This window comes from Magallana gigas, chromosome 3, assembly GCF_963853765.1.
Source record: "Magallana gigas chromosome 3, xbMagGiga1.1, whole genome shotgun sequence".
In the NCBI taxonomy this organism is placed as follows: Eukaryota; Metazoa; Mollusca; class Bivalvia; order Ostreida; family Ostreidae; genus Magallana; species Magallana gigas.
The window spans coordinates 9,411,630-9,438,210 of NC_088855.1; the positions used below are offsets into that span (position 1 = coordinate 9,411,630).

At 35.1% G+C, this 26,581-nt stretch overlaps 1 protein-coding gene, 2 long non-coding RNA genes and 1 other non-coding gene across 4 annotated transcripts; all 4 read left to right on the top strand.

Annotated features, from left to right (window-relative positions):
* Window positions 1-4,304: 4,304 nt before the first annotated feature.
* On the top strand, window positions 4,305-5,276 carry LOC136273309 (uncharacterized). Its single transcript, XR_010711489.1, has 3 exons — window positions 4,305-4,489; window positions 4,575-4,958; window positions 5,052-5,276. It is a non-coding gene; the product is annotated as an uncharacterized lncRNA (long non-coding RNA).
* Window positions 5,277-14,149: 8,873 nt separating this feature from the next.
* LOC136273607 (uncharacterized) lies at window positions 14,150-15,459 on the top strand. The gene is made up of 2 exons (XR_010711779.1): window positions 14,150-14,990; window positions 15,076-15,459. It is a non-coding gene; the product is annotated as an uncharacterized lncRNA (long non-coding RNA).
* A 99-nt stretch (window positions 15,460-15,558) lies between these two features.
* LOC105318411 (uncharacterized) lies at window positions 15,559-18,088 on the top strand. Its single transcript, XR_010711780.1, has 5 exons — window positions 15,559-15,738; window positions 16,190-16,318; window positions 16,422-16,535; window positions 16,706-16,796; window positions 17,013-18,088. It is a non-coding gene; the product is annotated as an uncharacterized protein (transcript).
* Window positions 18,089-24,739: 6,651 nt separating this feature from the next.
* Window positions 24,740-26,457, top strand: LOC105329249 (meiotic recombination protein SPO11). Its single transcript, XM_034481822.2, has 2 exons — window positions 24,740-24,854; window positions 25,148-26,457. Exon 2 carries the CDS (start codon window positions 25,148-25,150, stop codon window positions 26,231-26,233), a length of 1,086 nt encoding a protein of 361 aa, XP_034337713.2. The 5' UTR covers window positions 24,740-24,854; the 3' UTR covers window positions 26,234-26,457.
* Window positions 26,458-26,581: the final 124 nt, after the last annotated feature.

Here is a 26,581-nt window from a genome sequence, read left to right on the forward strand (position 1 = left end):
GCTTGCCCCTAAAACTAGGGGACCAAAGGGCTCTAAAGTTTTTTTATCTATAGCCCTTTAATGAGGGATATTTTGTGAAATGTTATAGAAGCAAATATGTTTATCTTACAGTTATGTATCCAAGCAATGTAATGATTTTATCATGTGTTACGTAATTAAGGGTTTTTAGGGGCCTAAAGTTCAAAATTTTGATCACCCATATCTCAGAAAGGAAAAATATTTTGAGATGCAGTACAAAAGAAAAACTGTTTAAATGATGTTTTTAACAATATGCAACCTTCAAAATTTCGTTAAACGGCCTCTATAAGGAGATAAGGGATCGGCTCCTAAAACGTACTTTCCCATATATCTCCAGAACGGTAACGAATTTCTAAACATTTGTTGACAAAATGTGTTCAGATTTAAATGTCCTTTTATTCGTTATCAAGATAAAGGGGCTGGCCGCTTAAATAAGGGGATCAAAGGGCTCTAAAGTCTTTCATCTGTAGCCCATTACTGAGGAATATTCTGTTAAGGTTATAAATAAGCAAAAATATTTATCTTACAGTTATGTATCCATGCAAATATAATGATTTCATCGTGTGTTATGTAATTAGGGGTTTTTAGGGGCCAAAAGTCCAAAATTTGATCACCCATTATATCTCAGAGAGAAAAAATATTCCGAAATGCATTACAGAAGAAAAGTTGTTCAAAATGTTGTTCTTAACAATATGCACCCTTCAAAATTTCGTCTAACGGCCCCTATAAGGTGATAAGGGATGTGTTCAAAATTAAATGACCTTTCATTTGATTTCAAGAAAAAGGGGCTGGCCCCTTTAATTAAGGGGCAAAAAAATTCTTAAGTCATTTATTTTTAGCCCTTTGCTGAGAGCTATTTTATGAAAGGTTATTTAAGCTGAATTAGGTATGATACGTTTATATATCTTAACAATATAATGATTTCCTCTTGCGTTACCTAATAAGGGTTTTTAGGGGCCAGAAGTAAGCAGGTTTAATCTTTTCTATCTTAATTGGAAGAAATGCATTTAAAAGTATTTAAAAAAGGAATGTAAGACAACTTTTAAAAAGCGATACAAAAAAAATAGTACTTCACTCTTTTTTCCATATCATGTTTTTTTGTCGAAAATCAAAGTCGATGATGTCATATCTCCTTCTAAAAATCGGACGGAAGATCTCCTCGTTGCTCGCAACGAGTTCGTGTCTAGTTATAAAATTATATTTGTATCAGATCAAACCAGTCGGCAGTGATATAAGTAAAGTTTGACAAATTCGGTGAGATAGCATTTACTCGAAAGATAGTAAATAGACGGTGCATGATCGGATTTTAAAAAGACGAAATAGCATTAATACTACATGCATTATATATAGATCTTTAAACGGAAATAAGAATTATCCTTGTAACGGTATATAACATACAGTAAATACAGTAAATATAAAACTTTAGGATACAGATACTCACTCCCAGTGCGGCAACATTTGAAAAGATCCACATCAATAGGGTATATGATTTCAAATAATAATAATATCGGACGTTCCATACTTAAATTTTATTGATTTACATATACATTGAATACGGATGAATCAAATCGACTGTACAAACAATTTCTACTTTTAAGGTCGACTGCTTCTGAGTCAAGTTTTTTTTCTTAAAAATATTGAAAGGAATAATGTCAACATTATTTGTTATGGGCATTTGAACTAATGTTGTTTGAACTTCCTAAAAGAATGCAATGCTCCTGTTCTTATTCGGAGTCGGAAAAAAGGAATAAAACTCTACTTAAATTATATGCATGATTCGATTTAGCATTAGCTGTAGGAACATATAATCAGATTTCTGCGATTTCCGGGAGATAGCAATAGATTTTAATAAATCTTTGATGACAACAACAGTTCACAATGTTTGAATGCATACAAATTAATCAAACAAAACATACTAGTTATGCAATCGTTTTATGGATGAAAAAATGACAATTTAACAAACCGTCAACCATCTCCAAAATCCATAAGTAGAGCAACATGGACTCCCAAAAAGATAGCGGTAGGAAATTCATCAAAGTACTGAGAGTACTCGAACAGAAAATTTTATTTTACTTAATTACCGGCATAGTTTAATAAATATCAAGAAAATTTATACTTGAATAATTTCGCTGAGCATTGACAACTTCGAAGGGAGTAAAGCTCGCCTGGATAGAATTATAAATGTGTTTGTGTCTACTGAATTTAATTGAATATCGGTATTTGACTATATATGTACGTATGCTTAAAAATTGATCTCCAAGGCTGTTTACTCATCTCCAAAAAAAACACATGCATCGAAATCATAAAAATACTCGTATTTTTACTAAAGTGGAACGATCAGACAATTTACATTGTGATTTTATTCTCATTAAAAAACTAGCCTCAATCGCAAACCAAAACGAAAGATATTATACATGAATTTAGTATAATTCAGGGCAGTGTATAGGACTTTTGGGGTTATTATTTCCCGGTCTCAAATTTGGGCTGTAGGGTACCCACGACTGGCTCCCAGGGGTTAGTACTCATTTGATGGTACCCCTACAGCCCAAATTTGAGACCGGGAAATAATAGCCCCATATGCCCTCTACACTACCCAATTATTCGTTTGTTGCACACTTCAAAGACAAAAGAGATAATGGCCCGCCTTTCACCCCTATATCATTGTGAAATGCTAAAATATGACAAAGTTCAGGTGAGCTAACTGAACCCTTGTAAGGGTCATATGTGCACTCTAACGCTTATTATGAAACATGGCTGAAACAAAATAATCCCAAGTTCATCTGAGGTTTTTTGCCGTATTTGACTGCGACAGATAATAATTTTTTATGAGAATATAAAATCACAATATGCTAGGCGGTTTTTTTTCCTCATATTCGTATTAATAAGATGTCTTATTAAATTTTAGATTGATATTGTTTCCGGGGGCGGGTGAAAAGGCCCGCAGATAAATTTTTAAGGACGCACATGTTTAACTTCGATATCGATGTAAACAAATTATCTTGCCACACTTAATTGGCTAAATGTTTTTATTGCATGCGTCTTGTGTTGTGTTTGTTAGATTTTTTGTTTGTTATGGGGTGGGGGGGGGCTACTTTAATGTATAGTAAGTATTGTATGTTTTATCAAATTTTTTTTCCCAAACGTTCGCTTTTAATTAACAACGTTTATATGTGTTTTCGTTAGAGTATACAGCGAATATCGTTGTGTGCCTTTTAATTTACTTTCATCATAAATTCATCATGTCTTATATATCTTTATACTTCTGCATATCACTTTATTCGATGAATATAGTTTTTCTATATGTATCAATAAGACTACACTTAGGATAACATTGTTTTCATAACTTATGACCCGAAAAGACATATTTCATTTCTATTCAACAAAGACGCATTCATAACTTTGATCCAGGCGAGCTTTACTGCCTCCGAGGTCGTCAATCCTCGTACAAATTATTGAGCATTAATTATCTTGATATTAATTAAAATATGCCGATAATAACGTAAATTATAATTTTTTGTTCGAGTACTCTCAGTACTTTGATGAATTTCCTTATTGGCTGCTAGCTTCTACGGGCTTAGTGGCTGCTGTTAGTGGTTGCTAGCTTCAGCCGGGTGGTCACACCCGTCGTACGCCCAAAGTCATATCGGTAAAAATGTCATTATCGACGGGAAAAATGTCGTAATTTGGAAAACTTATCATGATCGAGAAAAACGGAGAAAAATCCGTGGACAATTCGGTATTCAATCAGAGCAAGGCAATCACGAACCTCTGGAAAACCTCACAGGCAGGATCAGGTGCCAAGGAGGAGTGAGTATCCTCTGCTGACCGGTCACATCCGCCGTGTGCTCTTTGTCATAATCGGGGAAAAAACGGAAACGTCCGTAGACAATTAGGTGATTAATTATGGTCCAACAATTAGTATGAAAAACGTCAGTCAGCATGCGACCCAGTCAAAGATTGTATTTGTTGACAAGGCTTGTTATGAATGATGACAGCTGATCTCCATATCTACTTGGGGATTTTTTTGGCCTACATATAACACTAACGAAAAAATATGATTTTCAATTATTTATTATTCAATTTCAACAATTAAGTAACTATTAATATCAAGCATATCCCCTACTTCGAAATCAGGCATGTTATGGTAAATTCTAACAGATATATTTCAGATGTTTCATGACTTATACTGTTTTCATGATTTTTTCCTTCTTTATATTTGACTGCTGAAAATAAAACTTGAAAACAAATTAAGTCTTCGTTTCCTAATTACTAGTGCTCGACATGATTAAGTGAAAAATTCGGTCTGTTCAATGAAAGATTTATATTGATAAGGAAATTCGCATAAAATTTAATCCTGGAAAATCCTGGTTATTTTTACAGAAAGGGAAAAAATAACTATGTAGGAGTTTGGCATGACTTTCAAAAGAAAATATGCATATTTTCTTTATCCTCATAATCATTAAATTTTCAGGTTAGTAAAAATTACGGTTCAATAACCAAATTGCCTTATAATTTTAAATGGTAGAATATTTATGTATCTGACCTTATATTAACAGATGAAAGCGACACAGGCAGTGGGAATTCGAGTCACACAGGCTGCAAGACACTGTTAAATCATGGCTTAGAAAAGACCAAAATGGAGTGTCGTACAGAGGAGGTGATTTATGTAGAAGAACAGGTGTTAATATCGGGTCCTTTCTCCATTGACGGTTTCATTAAAACCTGTTATGTTGTATCTAAAAAAGGAGGATGTACAATGACTCTACCTCAGAACGAGACCCAGGGACGGAGAAATCTTTTTCCCATTGGAAGCATTTGCAATCTACGAGCAGACTGTGTTTTGAACACCTCGCTATTAAAGATCCCAGATGTTCTGAATGATAGCATTTGCTCTTCACGTGTTTTCAAATTGACTAGTTTTACATACACATGCATACAGAGTAAGTCAAACTGAATTGAAACAAACGATGGAATTATTTTTATATTTTCATATTAAAACTCTAATACTTTGACATTTTGATTCTGCATTCCAGAAAAACGTATATATTTATTGAAGGAAGACACGAGTTTTTCGGAGAGAACAAGAGACGTGCATCTTGTAACAGACAGTTTCGGTGGCAACTTTAATTGTGACGTAGCTGGTCCTTTAAGCTATATGTACTTGTTAGAACTAAAAGAGGCCACATTGTATGTCTCAAGAGATGGCCAACAATTATACAGTAAGATTACGTTTTTCAAACCAGGCTTGAAATTAATGTAGTAGATTACTGATGCCGTCTACAGTCGCCCTCCCCTTCCTTTCCAAAAATAATTTGCACCATGAAACATCGATTTGTTTTCTTGTTCCGAAGTGCTTTAACTTTCGTGAAATCAGTGTTCGGTATTTGATAAGCAATAATAACTCATACTTTTTACCAACTTTTAAAATATTTCATCAGCGGTAAGCTGTTAGTAAATTTATCTGGATAAGCTTAGAGATGTATATATAGTATTATTAATTGATAGTATAATTGGCGTTTGACGTCAAATCCTTCCGCATAATAATGCAAGCAGTTTAAACATCTACTTTTAATTATATTAAAGGGACATGGTCACGATTTTGGTCAAAAATTATTTTTTCGATTTTAATGTTTACAATGCTTAAGTAAGGCATTTTTCATAGGCAACCAAAATTTTAATGTCATTTGTTGAGTTAAAAGTGAGTTATGGAGCGTACAATTCTTCGCTATTTAAACAAAAAAATGAATGTGGTAAAAGTTAGGAATGTTATTTTTGCTTAAAATGAATACGAATATAGATAATTCAGCTTGGAAAAGATTTTTACTAGTATATTGAACATATGTAAACAAAAACAGGGCACGAGCCTTGTTTACATGACAAAGAATTGTGAACAATGTATCTTGCTTATAACTCATCGACTGGCACCCCATTTGATCATTAGAAATGCATTCCTAAAGCATTGTAAATAATAACAAGTATTCCTTTTAAAGGAATGATCGGTAATAATGATATATAGATAGCTAAAAGCAATCAACATGATCAGTTTGATGCAAAATAATTTTTAAAAAGTACTCTATTTTTACAAAATATAGAATATTTTGAATATGTACACCATAATTTCATCATTATAAACCGTCAACAAATTTAATTTTGAAATAAATTTGAGGAGAGCCGTTTGTAAACTCCTTGTCTAGTTTTATATTTTTAACGTAATTATTAAATGTTTTAAAATATATCTTCTTCTTCTTCTTCTTCTTCTTCAGAATACTAGGTATAGGGCTCTTCAAAGAGCAAAAATAACACGTATACCAAGAAAGAGTTATATTAAAATAATTTAATGCAACTGAAAAAAATTGAATGGCATCATAACTTGCTATTGAGGTCGCATTATAACGTAGCCTTGTTTATAAATCAACCTAGCTACTATTATGCAACATCAACAGATCGAAGTCAGTTCATGGAGCATCTTCTTTTGATCTTGGTCAGTTCAACGAGGTCAACTGCATTACTGAATGAATCGTTCGATCGAATTTCTTACGCGTGAGACAAAATGTGCATTCTTGAATTAATAGGTCGAACTGTATTTAATGTATGTTTGCATCTCTTAAGGTAAATGGATTGAAATAAAACTGAGTAAAATGTTATAAAAATACCTAACCACAGCTTCAAGTTTTTATAAGAACTACTTATGCAAGCGGAATGTGTGCGCACGTGGAAGCATTTGCCGGATGCCTCATATGGACACAACAGTGATCGGCCGAAGCCGATCACAAAAACAGAAAAATAAAATTTGACCGAAATCGTGACCATGCCCCTTTAATTGTACAGAACGATTATTGACAACACAGCCTCTATAAACAAACGCAGTGAGTTACGATATCATTAGCATAATATATAACGTTTCAGGCAACAACAAAAGAGACATATACGGAAAGGATATCAGTCTAATTGTGAAAAGCAGTAATTGTACTTATTGCATGTACTCTCTTTACATATCCTCGGCAAGACAAGGGCGGATGTGGATACATCTAGAAGGTGATCTATGATAAATCAAACCAGTTTAATGATGAATACAGAGAAATAGTTTTAAAAAAACACGTATACGATATGATCTGATATTCTTTCGATTTCAGGCGATGATGTCTTTATTAATTGTGTTCGGCTTCAATCCAATCTCCATCTTGTCAGCACCAAGGAAACAACGATTGGTATGACTCAGATTTATTCATACACGTATCACTATGTCCACTGGTGTGTGACTGCCAGTCAATGTGTCGTGTCTCAATAGTGTAGTGATAGGAGCGCTGACACAATGATGAAGGTTGGCAAAAGTTGGGAGGAGGGGTATTTTATTTTTAATTTCAGCTGTATCCAATGATTCCGTAAGGAATATCAATATACCACTGCGGTTTATTTATTTAGAATATCCCTTGCAGGAGAACATTTACTCGTAATTGGTACATGAAATGTTGTAGAAGTTAAACGAAACCTTCGTGCAAAGGTATTTTTACTAACATTTACACATGCGTAATCAGCAACCACACGCCACACCTACTGAAACAGCAATAACTAGGCAAGCACTTGACAAGAAAACAACTCGAATCCGACAATCACATTAAAACGTTATATTTACATTTTCAACTGGGATTGTCTGTAATAACATTACGAATCAATTAATTTTGAACCCTAAAACCCAATAATTTCATAAAACATGATTGACACAAAATAGGCGTTTTTATATCATAACCGAAAAACATATTGGCTGCACCGCGTAGAATACATGGCATGTGCTACAAAAAAAATGGTGGTTATAAAATAATGCTGTTTTAAAGTGAACAAATTGTAAATAATATAAATATAGGTTATAAGAAATCATTCTTTGAATATCATGAGGTGATAATTTCGGTCGGAGCGTGGTCAAATCTATCATAAAATACTTCGGGCTTTATTGGATTTGACCACATCCCGACCGAAATTATCACCTCGTAATACTCAAAGAATGATTCCTTATTCCTTAAAAACAACCATGAACAATCAATACTACACATAAATGACCATGCACGAATGAATGAATGTCATTGAATGAATGAATGAATAAATGAATGAATGAAAAGTTAATACAATACTACTTTTACTACTGAATAAATGTAATACGGATGAATAAAATCAAAACATGTGATAGTCACCCTGTGACATTCATGAAGTAATGTTTTCTAATATCTACATACAATAAATACAAATTATATGGATGATCACATCAGAGTTTTACAATCGAAAATATTTTAAAATGGAAAAGTTATTTCATAAAGAATGTAACAGAAAAACATTACCAAAACCATTCTTATTTTCATAAATTTCTAGTAAAACAACTTTCTACACATCACGATCTCCCTCCATTGAAATATGAAACAAAAAATGATTCATCATATACACGTACAAACAGATATTTAAACAATGATTACAAATAAAACTTATAGTCACATAAAACATTATAATAACATGTAACAATAAAACATATTTCATTTTTGGGGCAATATTTGTTCATTCTTTCGTAATTGCCTTACGGTTTGAATAAATTTAATTAAGCGGCAATTTAGGAAACAAAATTGTTAAAGCTAATACGCATTGTTTCCCTTTCAATTCAGTCAAATAGCTTCGTTACGGTCGCTACAAACCAACTATAAGGGGAGAGCCCTACTGATGGTTCACCACATAAACACCAAGCAAAAAACATTAAAATCCAGGCACCAATATTTTCAACATCATCATTAGATAGAGTGTATGATGTTCTGATATACAAATCGTCTCACGAGTGAAAATTGCTCTAGACTTTAGAACCTGGAGTGTGTATTTTTGAGAAACTGATTAAAATGGTCATACTTTATTACTTTCTTGTATTACCGCTTATTACTATGCTAGACAAAGTGTTGCAGTGGTTATGCACTCAGTGGGAATGGAACACGTGTTCAATATGCAGTTGACGAAGTAGGTCAATCCTTTCTGTGAAAGATGAATCTTGCCAAAGGCAACACCCAGGGTTTTTTTTTTTTATCGCGTATGGTTTATTTGCTTCAATTATCCATTTATAAATACATGCAATTATAGTATATGTATTTAAAACTAGAAGTCAGTGCAACCTTGATTCGACCGATCGTAATTTTTCTGGACCGGTATATCTAACCCAGAAGAGTCAAGCAACGTTTAAAAATGATATGGCGACGAAATATTCCATGAATTTGAGTCAGATTTAAAAATACGTAACAGCGTTTGAATAATGACGATATTGACATATTGCTTGATTTATCAGAAATAACGTATCCTTTTTTTACTTGAGAACAACGTCGTTGAGAAAGTAGTAACGTTGTTCATGTAGTTCTATGTGGTAAACACAGTAAGTTTTAATTACTACAGTACAATCGCGATGTTGGTCTGGCGCAGGTTTTGGATGGAATCCAGAACGAAGTTCTCACATTACCAATTGACTTCGGGACAAATATCACTTAGGAAGGCTGTCCTTCAGCAATGGGAAATACCGTCATTCAACGACAAAGGACGGTTTATGTTTGAACATGCCATTATTAATTATACAGTTTATTCCTCCTGTGTCAAATAGTTCTGATCAGATCCAACTCAAATGTAATTTTGTTATCAAACACCTGTGAATGGTTAAGTTTTTGGCCTATTGTTTGTGTACCCTAGCAGGGAGGCGGTCGGTAACTTGTTTTTTATGTAGCAGGTATAATTCTGTGGAGAGTATCATGAACATGTTAAAAAGAATTTAATAAAATCGAAGAATTCATGGATATAACATATGGCATTCGTGAGTCTTTACTTAAACATTTCTCAAAGATGCTAGTGTCTTCACAAACAGATAGAACTAACCCAAAAGTTATGAAAGGAGGCCTTTTTGTTCTATAACGAGTGGGAGATAATCATATTGTGATTGTTATTATAAAATTGTATTTGTATCAGATCAAACCAGTCAGCAGTGATATGATATATGTAAAGTTTGACAAATTCGATGAGATAGCATTTACTCGAAAGATAGTAAATAGACGGTGCATGATCAGATTTTAAAAAGACGAAATAACATTAATACTACATGCGTTATATATAGAGCTTTAAACAGAAATTAGAATTATCGTTGTAACGGTATATTATATACAGTAAATATAAAACTTTAGTAAACAGATACTCACTCCCAGTGTGGCAACATTTGAAAAAGATCCACATCAATGGGATATATGATTTCAAAAAATAATAATACTGGACGTTCCATACTTAAATTTTATTGATTGACTTATACATTGAATACGGATTCATCAAATAAACCATACAAACAATTTCTACTTTTAAGGTCGACTGCTTCTTCGTCAAATCAAAGTTTTTTTGTTTTTTCTTAAAAATATTGAAAGGAATAATGTCAACATTATTTGTTATGGGCATTTGAACAAATTTTGTTTGAACTTCTTAAAAGAATGCAATGCTGCTGCTCTTATTCGGAGTCGGAAAAATGGAATGAAACTATACTTAGATTATATGCATGATTCGATTTAGCATTAGCTGTATGAACATATAATCAGATTTCAGCGATTTCTAAGAAATTTGGGAGATAGCAATAGATTTTAATAAATCTTTGATGAAAACAACTGAAAATTGTTCACAATGTTTGAATGCATACAAATGAATCAAACAAACCATACTAATTATTCAATCGTTTCATGGATAAAAAAATGACAATTTAACAAACCGTCAACCATCTCCAAAATCCATAAAACGAAACACAAATTCAAAGCAGAGCAACATGGACCCCCCAATAGATAGCAGTAGGATCAGCTGCCTAGGAGGAGTAATCATCCTCTGTTGACCACCAGGCTAAAGCTAGCAGCTACTAACAGCAGCCACAAAGCCCGTAGAAGCTAGCAGCCAATAAGGATATTCATCAAAGTACTGAGAGTACTCGAACCGAAAATTTTATTTTACTTAATTACCGGCATAGTTTAATTAATATCAAGAAAATTTATACTTGAATAATTTTGCTGAGCATTGACAACTTCGAAGGCAGTAAAGCTCGCCTGGATAGAATTATAAATGTGTTTGTGTCTACTGAATTCAATTGAATATCGGTATTTGATAATATATGTACGTATGCTTAATCAAAGTACCGAAGAACTGATGAGAGTTAATTTTATCGATGTTTATATATTTTAAAATCAATGATATGTTATTTTGCAAGACAAGCACAGGTAGTTTCTAATCTGTATTTGAATTACGCATATTTTTATAATATGCATTTTTGGACCTTTTTCGACACAAGAATGTTGATAAAACCCCATATGAATCATGTAAGTAATATTTAAAGATAGAATAAATTCAATCAAACTATGTATCAGTGATAGAAATATTTCTGGAGAATTTATGGATCCAAGCAATATTGAACTCTCGTCTCGTTCAACCAAACGCTCGGCTATCGCTGTTAATCTCCGACAAGCAAAAGAGACTCTCTGCTTGTCGGAAATTTACGGAGACAGCCGAGCGTCGAGTTGAACGAGACTATGTTGAACTCTGGCGTAAGAATACATACAACCACAAAAAATATCTAAATTGTTCGTACCATTTTAAATCTGACTTTTTCCAGAAAATTGATCTCCGAGACTGTTTACTCCTCTCCAAAAAAAACACATGCATCGAAATCATAAAAATACTCGTATTATTACTAAAGTGGAACGATCAGACAATTTACATTGTGATTTTATTCTCATTAAAAAAAACTAGCCTCAATCGTAAACCGAAACGAAAGATATTATACATGAATTTAGTATAATTCAGGGCAGTGTAAGGGACTTTTGGGGCTATTATTTCCCGGTCTCAAATTTGGGCTGTAGGGTACCACAAAGTGGCTCCCAGGGGTTAGTGCTCATTTGGTGGTACCCCTACAGCCCAAATTTGAGACCGGGAAATAATAGCCCTATATGCCCTCTACACTACCCTATTATTCGTTGTTGCTTTGTTGCACACTTCAAAGATAAAAGAGATAATGGCCCGCCTTTCACCCCTATATCATTGTGAAATGCTAAAATGACAAAGTTCAGGTGAGCTAACTGAACTCTTGTAAGGGTCATATGTGCACTCTAACGCTTATTATGAAACATGGCTGAAACAAAATAATCCCAAGTTCACCTGAGGATTTTTGCCGTATTTGACTGCGACAGATGATAATTTTTTATGAGAATAAAATCACAATATGCTAGGCGTTTTTTCTTTGTCTCATATTCGTATTAATAAGATGTCTTTTTAAATTTTAGATTGATGTTGTTTCGGGTAAATTTTGAAGCACGCACATGTTTAACTTCGATATCGATGTAAACAAATTATCTTGCCACACTTAATTGGCTAGATATTTTTATTGTATGCGTCTTGTGTTGTGTTTGTTAGATTTTTTGTTTGTTGTGGGGGTGGGGGCTACTTAAATGTATAGCAAGTATTGTATGTTTTATCAAAAGTTTTTTTTCCAAACGCTCGCTTTCAATTAACAACGTTTATATGTGTTTTCGTTAGAATATACAGCGAATATCGATGTGTGCGTTTTAATTTACTTTCATCATAAATTCATCATGTATTATATATCATTTTATCTCATACGTGTGGTGTATATTACCTGTGTGATAAACCTTTGCTATATCACACGGGTGATGCTATATCAAATACTTCCGGTCGGAACTACTTTTGAGACAGCCCCTCGCTTCCACGCTTCAGTGACCTATTTTCGAAGATTTGCTAGTACTTTCAATATAACTATATGATATCTACTACAAAAATTAATATAAAATTGATTTTGTCAAAGATTTAAATTACAAATATGAAGGAAAACACATAACTGCGTAGCACAGGCGTTGGAACCGGGGGGCTATTGTGAGTGGGGGGGGGGGGGAGGGGGGGGTAGCCCCCCCCCCTTTTTTGCAAATTTATTCATAACCGTAACCACAAGACCATGTTTTCTTGTTTGTCAAGATTTTTGATAAATTTAGCCCACTTCCAACTTTCAATTTGCTTTGTGAAGTTTATAAAACTACAAATTACGTTAACTATCAAGGAGTTCATCCTGACGACGCGATGAAAACAGAGCGCTCTGGTTGTGTTTATATACAAGAACTTACCGAAATAATGTTTCATGAGACTTTTATTCCACCACCAGTAAGCATCTATTTTCAATTTCGAATCATAAGGCTAGCCTAGTGTTTGTTTTATTAAACATCATGCATCAACAACTGTTCCTCGTTCGAGTCAGTTCAAACTAACGAGCATTCGCAACTTTGTGTATGTCAACAAACTTTATATTCAAGTCTTCTAATCGGAATTTCCATTTAATCAAGTGAATAAGCTCTAAGAAAAATTATCTAGAGCTAAAAAATTATTTTAAGGTTTATTTCAGTGAAACTTTACATTAAGACAGTTAGATTTTTCTCAGGAATGACGTACTAAATTGTATTGTGCAAGGTCACAATAGCCGCATAACACAACGTTGAATCATCTTTTTTAATCTTTGAAAAAAAAAAACCCCAATTTGGGTCACACAAGGGACTGTCTCAAAAGCCTCATAATATAAATCAAATTGTATGAGATAAATAGAACATCTATAATTGTGTGATTTTATATTTGCTTTATCCAACTCGTTGAAATGGTTATATTCGCTCGGCAAGCCTCGCGAATATATACACCATTTCAACTCGTTGGATAAAGCAAATATAAAATCACACAATATAGATATCCTCTATATACGTCTGCATATCACTTTATTCGGTGCATATAGTTTTTTCTATATGTATCAATAAGACTACACTTAGGATAACATTGTTTTCATAACTTATGACCCGAAAAGACATATTTCATTTCTATTCAACAAAGACGCATTCATAACTTTGATCCAGGCGAGCTTTACTGCCTCCGAGGTCGTCAATCCTCGTACAAAAATTATTTAGCATTAGTTATCTTGATATTAATTAAAATATGCCGATAATAACGTAAATTATAATTTTTTGTTCGAGTACTCTCAGTACTTTGATGAATTTCCTTATTGGCTGTTAGTGGTTGCTAGCTTCAGCCTGGTGGTCACACGCGCCGTACGCCCAAAGTCATATCGGTAAAAATGTCATTATAGACGGGGAAAATGTCGTAATTTGGAAAAAATATCATGATCGGGAAAAACGGAGAAAAATCCGTGGACAATTCGGTATTCAATCAGAGCAGGGCAATCACGGACCTCTGGAAAACCTCACAGGCAGGATCAGGTGCTAAGGAGGAGTGAGTATCCTCTGCTGACTGGTCACACCCGCCATGTGCTCTTTGTCATAATCGGGGAAAACACGGAAAAGTCCGTAGACAATTAGGTGATTAATTATGGTCCAACAGTTAGTATGAAAAACGTCAGTCAGCATGCGACCCAGTGAAAGATTGTATTTGTTGACAAGGCTTGCTATGAATGATGACAGCTGATCTCCATATCTACTTGGGGATTTTTTTGGCCTACATATAACACTAACGAAAAAATATGATTTTCAATTATTTATAATTCAATTTCAATTTCAACAATTAAGTAACTATTAATATCAAGCATATCCCCTACTTCGAATTCAGGCATGTTATGGTAAATTCTAACAGATATATTTCAGATGTTTCATGACTTATACTGTTTTCATGATTTTTTCCTTCTTTATATTTGACTGCTGAAAATAAAACTTGAAAACAAATTAAGTCTTCGTTTCCTCAATTACTAGTGCTCGACATGATTAAGTGATAAATCCGGTCTGTCCAATGAAAGTTTCATGTTGATAAGGAAATTCGCATAAAATTTAATCCTGGAAAACCCTGATTATTTTTACAGAAAGGGAAAAAATAACCATGTAGGAGTTTGGCATGACTTTCAAAAGAAAACATGCATATTTTCTTTATACTCATAATCATTAAATTTTCAGGTTAGTGAAAATTACGGTTCAATAACCAAATTGCGTTAAAATTTTAAATAGTAGAATATTTATCTATCTGACCTTATGTTAACAGATGAAAGCGACACAGGCAGTGGGAATTCGAGTCACACAGGCTGCAAGACACTGTTAGATCATAACTTAGAGAAGACCACAATGGAGTGTCGTACAGAGGAGGTGATTTATGTAGAAGAACAGGTGTTAATATCGGGTCCTTTCTCCATTGACGGTTCCTTTAAAACCTGTTATGATGTATCTGAAAAAGGAGGATGTACAATGACTCTACCTCAGAACGAGACCCAGGGACGCGGAAATCTTTTTCCCATTGGAAGCATTTGCAATCTACGAGCAGACTGTGTTTTGAACACCTCGCTATTAAAGATCCCAGATGTTCTGAATGATAGCAATTGCTCTTCACGTGTTTTCAAATTGACTAGTTTTACATAAACATGCATACAGAGTAAGTCAAATTGAATTGAAACAAATGATGAAATTGATTTAATATTTTCATATTAAAACTCTAATACTTTGACATTTTGATTCTCCATTCCAGAAAAACACATATATTTATTGAAGGAAGACACGAGTTTGTCGGAGAGAACAAGAGACGTGCATCTTGTAACAGACAGTTTCGGTGGCAACTTTAATTGTGACGTAGCTGGTCCTTTAAGATATCTGTACTTGTTAGAACTAAAGGAGGCCACATTGTATGTCTCAAGAGATGGCCAACAGTTATACAGTAAGATTACGTTTTTTCAAAGCTTGCAAGCAATTACAGTTTACTGTTACTTTCGACATTCCGTGTGCCCCCCCCCCCCCTTTATCCAAAAGAAACGCTATCAAAGATGGATTTTTCTCCTTGGAAGAGATTTTCAGCTTTGTCGCAAAATATAATGTTCATGAAATCAGAGTTTGATGACCATTGTATGATGAGGAACGAAATCACATGATTTACCATGTCAGTGTTTCATCTTTGTTTAGTGAACATAATTTACATATGTAGAAAATGATTGACAATCTCATTAGAATGAAATGTAGACCCACTTACATACATGGACTTGCAGCACGGGAGCGGATCCAGCTTCCAACTAATTAGTTTAACATTGTATGGGCCATTTGTTCACCGCAGCCTCTCTAATCGCGCGTAGTTGACCCGTTTCTTATATTAAAAGCATCATGTTGCATTTCAGAGAACGACAATAGGGATATATATGGAGAAGATATCGGCTTTTATGTAAACAACAGTAATTGCATTACATGTATGTACTCGCTAAACATATCCTCAGCAAGACAAGGACGGATGTGGCTACATTTAAAAGGTCATTATTGAGAAATCTTTAAAAGAGTAATAAGTATGTCTTGATTAATGGGAAAAAAGTCCCAGAAAACATAAAATTTGATTTGATATTCTTACGATTTCAGGCGATGATATCATAGTTAATTGTACACGAATTCCGTCCAGTATATATCCACTCGTAACCACGGAAAGAACGATGAAGATGACGTTGTCAAACGATGATGTACCTTACACGAAAGGTATGACGTAATATTTATGATAGCTGATAGTACATTTAAAGCAGAGATATAAACACATGACACATAAGATGTGGTTTATTTTCTATTTATTTCATCAAAGTAGGGGAGCTTGAAATTGATTTTTATCCTATCTTTGATATTTTTGTTGTTATTTTCATTTTATTTATCAGGTTCTAATTCTCGTCGTCTGTTCGTTCTGCTGGTGTCTGGTTTGGTTTTGGCCTTAGTTTTAATGGCTGGACTTTACGTCATGCAAAGAAGGTAATTACTTAACAATTCAGGCTTTTATCTGGGTTTTTTTTTTAATTAAGTGCTGTATTTATATTTCAGAATTTCAAAATTCAAAAACGTTATAGGCATCGAAAATACTAGTACTTTAGCAATTACTGTAGCTAGTGCTAAATTAATGAAATATCTATTGTTACTGCAAACCTGTGATTCATATTTCGAACTAATAGGTACTATCATAAATTGCAGAAACTACCTTAAGAAGTTGAATAATTCGGATCAACAAAATGATATAAGAATATCGAGCGAGTTTAGCGTTCACGTGACTGATGCGGCTGAGAATGCCAATATCTACTCGGAAATCTCTCCTGTAAGGAGAAACTAGCTGTCCCTTGGAATTGACTCGCAAATTGAATTTTACCAAACTACAAGAAAAAAAACCCTGATGTTTAACAGGACTTAAGTAGTTTTATTAACAAAACATGTAGTCGAAAGTTATCTAATGAGTTTCGGCTAAAAATTAATTTTGTCATTTTTTAACATTAAAGGTCCAACGTTTGTCAATGTGATTTTTTTAAATTGATTTAACTTCATTTTAGGAAATCAAATAATAATGGAAAATATGTGACAACTTGAGTTAGAGAAGGAAATATCTTAACAATATAAATATCATAATAAACAATTCCAGCATAGAATAGATACCTAACGATTATAGAATTGAACTCTCACTTATACTACTTTAACAGCTCAAGTATATTTTAAGGGGTTTAAAACTCATTAAAATCGTTTTAAAACAAACTATATTTGACTTTGTTGCTAAGAAAATAAAGAAAATCATTTGTGAAATATATTACTAGTACCTACAACCGCAAGTTGTTAAGAAGGCAGATCCAGTAATGTTGATTAATATGTCCAAAAGACAGATTGCTTTGTAAAAACAAATAGAGTGTATTTCACCACCTGTGTAGTTTTCTCTCCTATTTTTTAAGAAAACAAAATGTTTTAATACTTGCATATCTGCTGGCAAAAACGAATCACGATTCAATCTAATCAGTTTTAATCATTTTTTCTGCTAATTATGAATTTATCAAATGCATAATTTTGCGATGATTGCTTTATTAAATGATAACATGTATTTTGATTATTATCGATTACGTGTACAGGGATGTACCGGAGTAAGCGGAATGACGTTAGACTTTCAAAAAGTTGATCCTAATCAATTTTATACAAATGTACGTCTTTCACGAATTTATTCTTTGTTATAATGTCTTCATGACTCTGTACTCAATCATCAACAATTGAAAAATGTAACTTACGCAAGAATGGATGCGAGTTTGTTGGTTTTTTGGGGGGGGGGGGGGGGGGGGGGTTAAATTGTTTTTGTTTTTTGCTTGTTTTTTCTTTCTTTCTTTTTTTTTCTAAGCAAACTGATCAACAATAACAATGATTTACGTTTGTAAAGTTTCGATCCTGTAATAACTCATGCAGCCATGTTGCATGAGTTATTACATGGTGTCAGAAAATCCGCGTCCATCAGTCAGGAACAATGTCACACAGCGGTATCAAAACTTTACCAGAATTTATTATAGCTGAATCTAACTCTGGAGCGAAAGAATGGGAGGCTTACAAGCGCGACTTTCTTGTGCATTTAGATGCTCTGGGACTGGACGACAAACCCGGTAAGAGGAAAGTAGGATTATTACTAGCTAACATGGGCCGGGAAGCTGTGAAAATCTACGATTCGTTCACATGGGCTCCACAAATAGAAGAGGACAGAGACAACAACATCGAGGCACAACCGGGAGAGAATAAACATGATCTACAGACAGTATTCAAGAAGTTCGATCGTCACTTTGGGGTCCATAACTATCGAAACATTAAAAGGCAAGAATTCTTGAAAACCAGGAGAGGCAAAAATACAATAATGGATTACATATCCGAGCTGAAACGTAAAGCTGAATTTTGTGAGTACGGAGAGCAGAAAGAAGGGTTGATATGTGACATGATAATTAACGGTGTCAATGATATGAAATGTTCAGAGAAGTTAATGGAAATTCCCGCTGGCGAATTAACCCTGGATAGGGTCATTCAAACCTGTCGTCAAGTCGAATTGACCAACGTGCATTTGAAAAATTTGGACGCTGAAAACCCATCAGTAAATTTTGCGAACACAAAACATAACACAAGCTACGAGAAACCAAGGACATTCGGACAACCAGTGCAGCGAGGGCAAAGAGGAGGAAGCAGATACCAAGGTACGCATCCGTATTGTGCAAATTGCAGCAAACATCACATTAAAGGACATTGTCCAGCATTTAACAAGCATTGTGATGCCTGTGGGCAGAAAGGACACTTTAAGCATTCAAACCTATGTCAAAGTCGTGCAGCACCACCAAGAGGTCATCAGAGAAGTCGGAGAAATTTCAGAGGAAGAGGACACCCTCCGCGGCGCTCGCGAGTATATTATGCCGAAGACAATACACCTCATAGCAACTCTGAGCTAGAAGAGATGTTTAATCAGTGCACAGTACAAGATGTGTGGACCGCGAGTACAGATACTAATTCAGAGTCAACCGGTGATTGGAAAGTTACATTTGACATTGGCAACAAGAAATTAACTTTGGACATTGATAGCGGTGCACAGTGCAACATATTATCCAAAACAAGTGCCGAGAAATTTTCGTCCGTTGCTCCGATCACTGATAGTAACGTTATTATCAATGGCGTAAGCACCAAAGTTAAAGCATTTGGACAGATAAGCTTACCATGCAAATACAAGGACACAAAAAGACTAGTTAGTTTCCAAGTGATTGACAATCCTCGACCCTTACAGTTACTTGGTAGGAAAGACAGCATTCTATTTGGCCTGATTGCAAGAGTTAACAGTGTCAATGTCAGTACCGCTACTGAGCAATTAAGGAAAGACTATGCAGATGTCATTGGACAGGACATTGGATGCCTTCCTGGCGAATACGAAATAAAAATCGACAAAACAGTGGCACCCGTAATTCACGCACCAAGAGCTATTCCAGTAGCTATTCGTGATCAAGTAAAACTTGAGCTTGACAACTTAGTTCGTTGTGGCATCATATCTCCAGTAACAGAACCAACTCCATGGGTCAACAGTATGGTATGTGTGCGGAAGAAAAATGGCCGCGTGCGAATTTGCATAGATCCATCAGATCTCAACAAGGCAATTATGCGTGAACATTATCCAATGAACAGTATTGAAGATATTGTGACAAGATTGCACGGAAGCAAGTATTTTTCAACCTTGGATGCTAACATGGGCTACTATCAGATCAAATTGTCTAAGACCAGTTCTATGTTAACAACATTTAACACACCCTTTGGAAGATACCGATACCTACGTATTCCAATGGGGTTGAAATGTTCCGGTGAAGTTTTTCAGAGGGAGATGGTGACTCATTTTGGCAGCATGGAAGGAGTAGAAATCGTAATAGATGACATATTAGTTCACGGAAAGACCTTGGAAGAGCACACTGACCGACTCAAAACCATCGGATTGAAGTTAAACTCAGCCAAGTGTGAACTTGTGAAACCGGAAGTTGACTATGTTGGCCATCGTCTCACAGGAGAAGGCTTGAAACCATCAGCAGGCAGAGTAAAAGCAATTCTTGAGATGAAGGACCCAGAAGACAGAGGGGAACTTGAGACAGTACTTGGTATGTTAGCTTACCTTGCCAAGTTTATTCCAAGACTAAGTGAACTCACAGCTCCGCTACGGAAAATGAAAACAAGTGAAACTTGGAACTGGGACGTTGAATCGAAACAAGCATTCACTAATGTCAAGAAAGCACTAACCTCTACAGATGTCTTGAAGTATTTTGACGTCACTCGACCAGTGACTGTTACCGTTGATGCATCAATGAAAGGCTTAGGAGCAGCGATTTTGCAGGAAAATGGAGTTGTGGCCTATGCATCTCGAGCTCTAACCTCAGCAGAACAGAGATACGCGCAAATCGAGAAAGAGATGTTGGCGGTAGTCTTCGGATGTGAACGTTTCCACAAACTGCTGTATGGGAAGTCTAATGTGACAATAGAAACTGACCATAAACCACTGGAAACCATCATGAAAAAACCCATTCATACAGCACCAATGAGGATACAAAAAATGATGTTAAGATTACAGCCTTATGAGTTCAATCTCATCTACATTAAAGGCAAAGAAATTGGATTGGCAGACTGTCTGAGCCGACTACCATTAGAGAACAGTGACGAAAGGCTGATAGATGATGAAATGATGGCCATGGTAGCTGAAACCTTATCGTATACAAACCATGAAACACTAGTCGAATTTACGAAGAAAGATCAACAACTACAAATTCTGAAACAAGTTATTTGCCAAGGATGGCCAGAGAGGAAATGTGATGTACCACTTGAAGTCATGCCATTTTGGGACTTTCGTGATGAACTATCTACTTACAATGGACTCATCTATCGTGGGGAGCGTACAGTCATACCGTCAGAACTAAGAACAGTAACATTGAAGACAATCCACAGTTCTCACCAAGGGATCCTTAAGAGCAAACAGAAAGCTAGAGAATTAGTGTTCTGGCCAGGAATGAACAAACAGATTGAAGATGTTGTCAGCAGATGCAGTGCATGTTTAACACATAGAAACAAACCACAAAGGGAACCAATGATGATTCATCCTATACCTTCACTTCCGTGGAGCAAAGTTGGAACCGATTTATTTGAGCTTGATAATCGTCATTTCCTCATCCTAGTTGATTACTACTCAAACTTCATTGAAGTAGCAGAGTTAGAAAGGGACACCAGAGCGAAAACTGTCATAACAAAGATCAAGGAGTGTATTGCTCGTTATGGTATAATGGACATATTAGTGAGTGACAATGGGCCACAGTTTGCATGCCAAGAATTCAAAGAGTTTACAAGAGCATTTGGGATCGACCATGTCACATCATCACCATTACATCCACAATCAAATGGACTTGCAGAAAGATCAGTACAAACAATCAAGAACATCTTAAAGAAATGCACAGAGTCTGGAGATGATATGTACTTAGGGCTACTTGATCTACGCAACACCCCCAGGGATAACGAAATCGGATCACCAATGCAACGTCTTATGTCCAGGCGAGCTAAGACACTGATACCCATCAGTGACACATTGCGAAAGCCGTGCATTATAGAACCAAACCTAGTATCTACTCGTCTTATGGAATACAAACAGAAGCAAAAATTCTATTATGACCAAAGTGCAAAACCAAGACCACAGTGTGAACTTGGAGATTCCATACGCATTCAAACACCTGATGGTTGGAAACCAGCAACCTACGTGTCAACCTCTGTACATCCACGTTCTCATATTGTTGAAGCTGGCAGTCAGGGAAGAACGTACCGCAGGAACAACTGTAAACTGATGAAGACAAGGGAAGACCCGCATGTGATCCAACCCAAACATGAAGGATTTGCGTCGCCCACTCTTGAAGTTCCGATCCTGAGAAATCCATCGGCAAACCATTTACCACCAGCAAAGCCTAAACCAGCATTACCAGAGGAGAAGCCAAAGGTTGAGCAGAAGTCCGAGCCAGGACAAGCACAAGATACACAGCGAAGATGTACACGTTCCGGACGAGCCGTCACAAAACCAAAGTACTTATCCGACTATTCCGTGTGATTATCTATTATGTGAAAGGGCATAATAATCCCTAGTCAGTTAAAACTCATTTGTTATGTTAGTTAATTACGTTTAGTTGATGTTACACTAGTCAGTGTATTTCTAGTCATTCTGAAATTTGTCCAGCCTAATTTGCAGTAAGAACAATATTGAACATTGGATCTGATAATATTTTATTTGTTCAACTCATTTGAATTAACTTAACTATGTATTTCATTCTAATCTCCAATTAACACAATTATAAGCTAAATATAAATCAGAGTGTTGAATTTCATAAAAGGGAGGATGTAATTTAATCAGAATTATCTTGTGTACGATCTGTTACATTGTTGGAACTCTCTTATGTAAGAAGTTGAATAAAGTTAGTTTATCCGGTTATGCAACATGGCTGCATGAGTTATTACAGATCCCTTCATATGGAAATACATGTAATTGGACAGAGATTCAGAGAGAAAATTAGACATATATGGCATCATGATTAATGTTAAATGCGTTAAATATAGCTGTGCTGTTATAAACCCAATGGCACTGTATGCATACGTGCTTTGACAGAATCAGCTACTAGAAAATGGTATAAATAAGTTTGATGAATTGATAAATATTAAACTTTTGATGTAACAACTGCTTGATCAGAGAAAAGATTTTAAAATTCGTGTATGAAGTGAAAGTGGCTGATTTTTTTTCTGAGAGAGAGAGAAAGAGAGAGAGAGAGAATTTTCTATCGTTTTCGTCTTTTAAAACAATATAAGCTGCAATTTTTATTTAGATATTTTTATTTCAAGACAATGAAATTTTCTCATAAAATGACAAAAACATTCTGGTTTATATTTCTATTAGTTAATTTCCGTGGGAAAAGTCGTTAAGAAGCCTTATATTTGGAGCAAAACTGAATTATAATTGTCGTCCTGTACAAAAATTGATCTGCTATGTATTCCTTAGCAGGGATATCTTTCTTTTGACAAATGATTATGATTTTTTTTAAATTATAGTTATTAAAATAGTTAAAGTTACATGCAGATTTATCATACTAGCAGGTTTTTTCAGCAAAATAAAATTCTAAAAAATGCAGCACATATTGCTTTAAGGTCAGACTACATCGTTTTTGTATCTCCTCGTAATAAAGAGTTCCAATAAAAATTTGTATTTTTATAATGATTTTTAAACTGAACTAAAATTTACTTGAATATGGATATCTGCCTAGATGACGGAGTGGTTAGCCGTGGCCGCTCTCTGCCAGGAGCGTAGGTTCTAGACGTTGTGGGTTCAAAGCCCGGCCCAATAGTGAATTTCGCTGTGCTGTTTGTTTATTTATTTTTATATCAGCAATTCAAGTGTATTTTCAAGAAGATTATACAGGAAATTGCATTCTCTAGTATTTTGCAGAAATGCCTGGTAACGTGTCATAATTTTTTGCAAGAAAGCTTGTCATAGTAGTAGTAAACCTTTTACAAATTTCTGGAAAATGTTATACGTAAAATTGAGGAACGTGTCGTCTGACCTTAAATGGTAACGCAAGCGGTCAGGTTAATGTCTAAATACATTTTATGCAGAATCTACATATGAATTTACATCTACCAAGTCTTATTTTCTCTATTTCTTACGAAAACTTATAGTTAATTCATAGCTCTACAGAAACAGCCAGACTAAAATCTACACTTGTTTAAATGTCCAATCAGACAGTGAGGTTAATCCCTAAACCTTCATTAATGTTCTAATAAGTGTACGATAAGTTAACTTTTAAAAATTGAATAAGTTTCATATTTTTATAGTGGGTAATACTACAAAGCTCTTAATGCGGATCCGGACAGTTTACATAGATCTCAACCTGCACGGGTTTTACGTATGTGTCTCAGTAGAGTATATACTGAAAGGAAAGCAACACATATATTTTTCACTGAAACCAACATATCATAAAAGAATTGTTTTAAAAATAACCTCCTAACCATTTTATAAGTATTTTTTTTTCAATTTCCTTTTCTGAGATTTGATGTTTACAATCCAGTACATGCCAAAGAATTATTTGCATATTGTAAAACACATACTGCAGTAATGTATAGTAGAGCTAAAATATCAGTTACCTTAATTTTGGTTTATAAAGCTAAGTTTTATTTTTAGTTGTCAAAAAACCATTTTTATCATATGTTTGTCAAAAAGTGCAGATGAGTTGGCATTAATTTTCCATTCAACGCACATATTTATGTAAAGCAACACCATTTTGGCATATTTTAACATTTAGTAGGTCTTAGTAAATTCTAGGCGGTTCATAAAAGAGAAACCTGTTTTACGGAAAAAATATTTCAACCTATTTCATTTCTTTTTTACGACGTAAGAAAAACATCCGATTATATATACATACAACTTTTTAGCAGACGTTTAAAAATTTTTGAAAAGACATATTATGTAAGGCATATGGTTTATGGTTTAAGGTAGGTGGTCTGTAGTTAAAGTTCAGAGAGAGAGAGAGAGAGGGGGGGGGGGGGTTCAAATAATTAAGAACTTCTGGTACCTGCAGCCGAGTAACGTATGTAGCATGCAGTTGTAAAGATAATTACATATACTGCAGTAGTGCATATCAATTTTTATTTCCAATCATTAAAATAAATTAGCACACCTCACCTGAACCTCCCACGTGTATTTTTTTTTTCATGATCAATGTTTACTCAAGAAATACGCCGTTAATTTTATTTGTGAGAAAAGTAACTCCTTATCGTTATTTCAGATGGCTTCTCTTGAATTTGACATCGACAAAGGTACTATTCTGTCCAAAATTGACGAAGTTATATTGTCGGTTCTTCAGCAAATAAACGATAATAAACCACCGGTTTTAAGTCATTTTAACCGATCCACCTGGCTTAACGTCTCTTACGATGAAAATATTGGTCTCTGTGTCAATGACGCCATGAAAATGACGTCAGTACGTTTTGACTCCAAGCAATCGATCAAGAAGTTCACATTGATGATGAAATTGCTGTCGATGATTTACCGTCTAATCCAGACAGGTAGTTTCTGCACTAAACGTGATCTTTACTATCAAGACACTACGCTGTTTGGAAACCAGACGGCATTAGATGAAGCGCTGGAAAATGTGTCCTGTATGATACAGGTGCCAAGATGGCGTCTGCACGTGCTTGCTACCTCTAAAGGATGCATTGCAGGTAACCTGTGTTTCCACGATGTTGACGGTAATTATGTTGATTGTAGCCAGACCAAAGCAGGAATCCAAGTACCGAGCCACATAGAGGGCCTGGAACATATCCAAACGGACGCAGATCTTGTCTTAGTCGTAGAAAAAGATGCCATATTTCAACGGTTACTGAGTGAAGGCTTTTGCGAACGCATGCGACCATGTATAGTAATTACGGGCAAAGGTTTTCCTGACATGAACACCAGGATGCTTCTTAATCGATTGTGGAGGGAGTTTTCCCCTAAATTTTACATCCTGGTGGACGCTGATCCGTACGGAATAGAGATTATGACCGTGTATAAGTACGGTTCCCGTTCCCTGTCCTTTGAGGCCCCAATGCTGACGGTTCCCGGCTTGGAATGGCTCGGAGTTCTACCAAGCGACATACAACGACTACGCCTTAAGGAGGATAGCCTTATAGACCTTAAGCTTTCAGACAGGAACAAAATATCTGATATTTTGGCTCGACCGTATATTTCCAAGTCACAGTTGTTGTACAAAGAATTAAATGTTTTGTTGGATCTTGGCAAAAAGGCTGAAATCGAGAGCCTCGATTCCATATCAACTTCCTTTCTAACAAACGTATACCTTCCGACCAAGCTAAAACACGGGTGTTCATAAAAGAAAACCCAGCTTATTTTGTGGCCCATTGTATATCGATATTTACTGCGAAAATAACGTTGGGTTTTACCGGGTATATATAACGTATACCATTTTCATGAATGAGTTTTGAAATAAAATTCTCAATTTTTGACGTTTCTCTAAAAGGCGAGTTTATCCAAAATTGTGTCATATTCGAATATCATTTCTGGCATATTTTATCTCTGAAATAAAATCTGCAACATGACTTCATGTATTTGTAGTATTTGGGGAATACTGCTGCATTTTGATTTTCCGACGCAATATGGATTCAGTACTAGTAACTTGAATTCCTAGTGCCGATCAGTTTGCCTTTATGTGCAAAGTTAA